The sequence below is a fragment of the Gavialis gangeticus genome, unplaced genomic scaffold (assembly GCF_001723915.1).
Source record: "Gavialis gangeticus isolate Ggan-Ray unplaced genomic scaffold, GavGan_comp1, whole genome shotgun sequence".
In the NCBI taxonomy this organism is placed as follows: domain Eukaryota; kingdom Metazoa; phylum Chordata; order Crocodylia; family Gavialidae; genus Gavialis; species Gavialis gangeticus.
In genome coordinates this window covers 17,150,321-17,151,273 of record NW_017729019.1, presented here as the reverse complement: position 1 = coordinate 17,151,273, position 953 = coordinate 17,150,321, and the positions used below count along the sequence as shown (strand labels likewise).

At 53.8% G+C, this 953-nt stretch overlaps 1 protein-coding gene across 1 annotated transcript in view; it reads right to left on the bottom strand.

The window, feature by feature from the left end:
* Window positions 1–392: 392 nt before the first annotated feature.
* PRELP (proline and arginine rich end leucine rich repeat protein) overlaps window positions 393–953 on the bottom strand; it is a 21,430-nt gene continuing 20,869 nt past the window's right edge. Inside the window, exon 3 of the mRNA XM_019514268.1 lies at window positions 393–697. Coding sequence (XP_019369813.1) covers window positions 519–697 — 179 coding nt within the window. The 3' untranslated portion in view covers window positions 393–518. The remainder of the gene's footprint in view (window positions 698–953) is intronic.

Genomic DNA, 953 nt, shown 5'->3' with positions numbered 1-953 from the left:
GAAAGTTGGGGAGTTTGAAGGGAAGAAAAGATGAAAGAGAGATGCTGGACTAAAGACTGCTTCAGGGCAATGGTCCCATTGGGACCACCTGGAGATGGTCCCCAAGGCTGGAAGCTGGCTGTCCCCATATGAACCTGGGAGGGAAAGGAAGTGTCCTGCTGAGTGTAAGAAGGGTGCATCCTTCTGTGACTCAGTAGGACTGGCAGGGCAAATGTCATGCTCAGGCCTTGGATGCTTATTGTGGCCTATTGCCATCTAGTGGGTGCTGTGGGTATCTGATAGGAAGTGCATCCAAAAGACCCCTGCGACTCCCACATCGTGGCTCTGGGCCACACTTACCATGGGGCTCACTGCAGTCGAGGAAGGAGGAAGGAGGTGGGAGGAAGTGAAGGAAGGGCATTGAGGGGTGAGTGGGGTGGAGGGAAGGAGAGACAAGATAGTTTCCAAATGTCTAACGTAGACTGGAGTCAAGTCTCTGTGCAAAGCCAAAGTCCAGGGAGAGTGGCGCTGCCAAGGGATTAGACCACAACGGCCTGCAGGAGCCGGAAGCACAGCATCAGGTCCAGGGGGATGGGCGGCTTCAGCCGGTTGCCGTCCAGGCGCAGGTAGCGGAGCCGGGGCACGTTTTCCATCTCAGAGGAGGGATAGTCTTGGAAGGTAACCATGGCAGTGGGGCAGATCTGGGTCCCGTTGATTTCTGCAGGGGAAGGGAAGGGATGGGCATGGGTTAGCAGACTCCACCTGAGCCCAGGGGACTGGTATTGAGCTTACCTAGTCCATGTCTATTGATATATTCAAGCTCCCACCTCCCCATCCATCCATCCATTGAATAGACCAAAGCCAAAAGGGGAATTGTCCCTGCACAAGTGAAGGAGGTCTCGAACACTCCTTTCTTTAAACTCATCACATATCTACCCATCTCCTAGTAGCAGCTCGCTATGCAAAGCATCTAT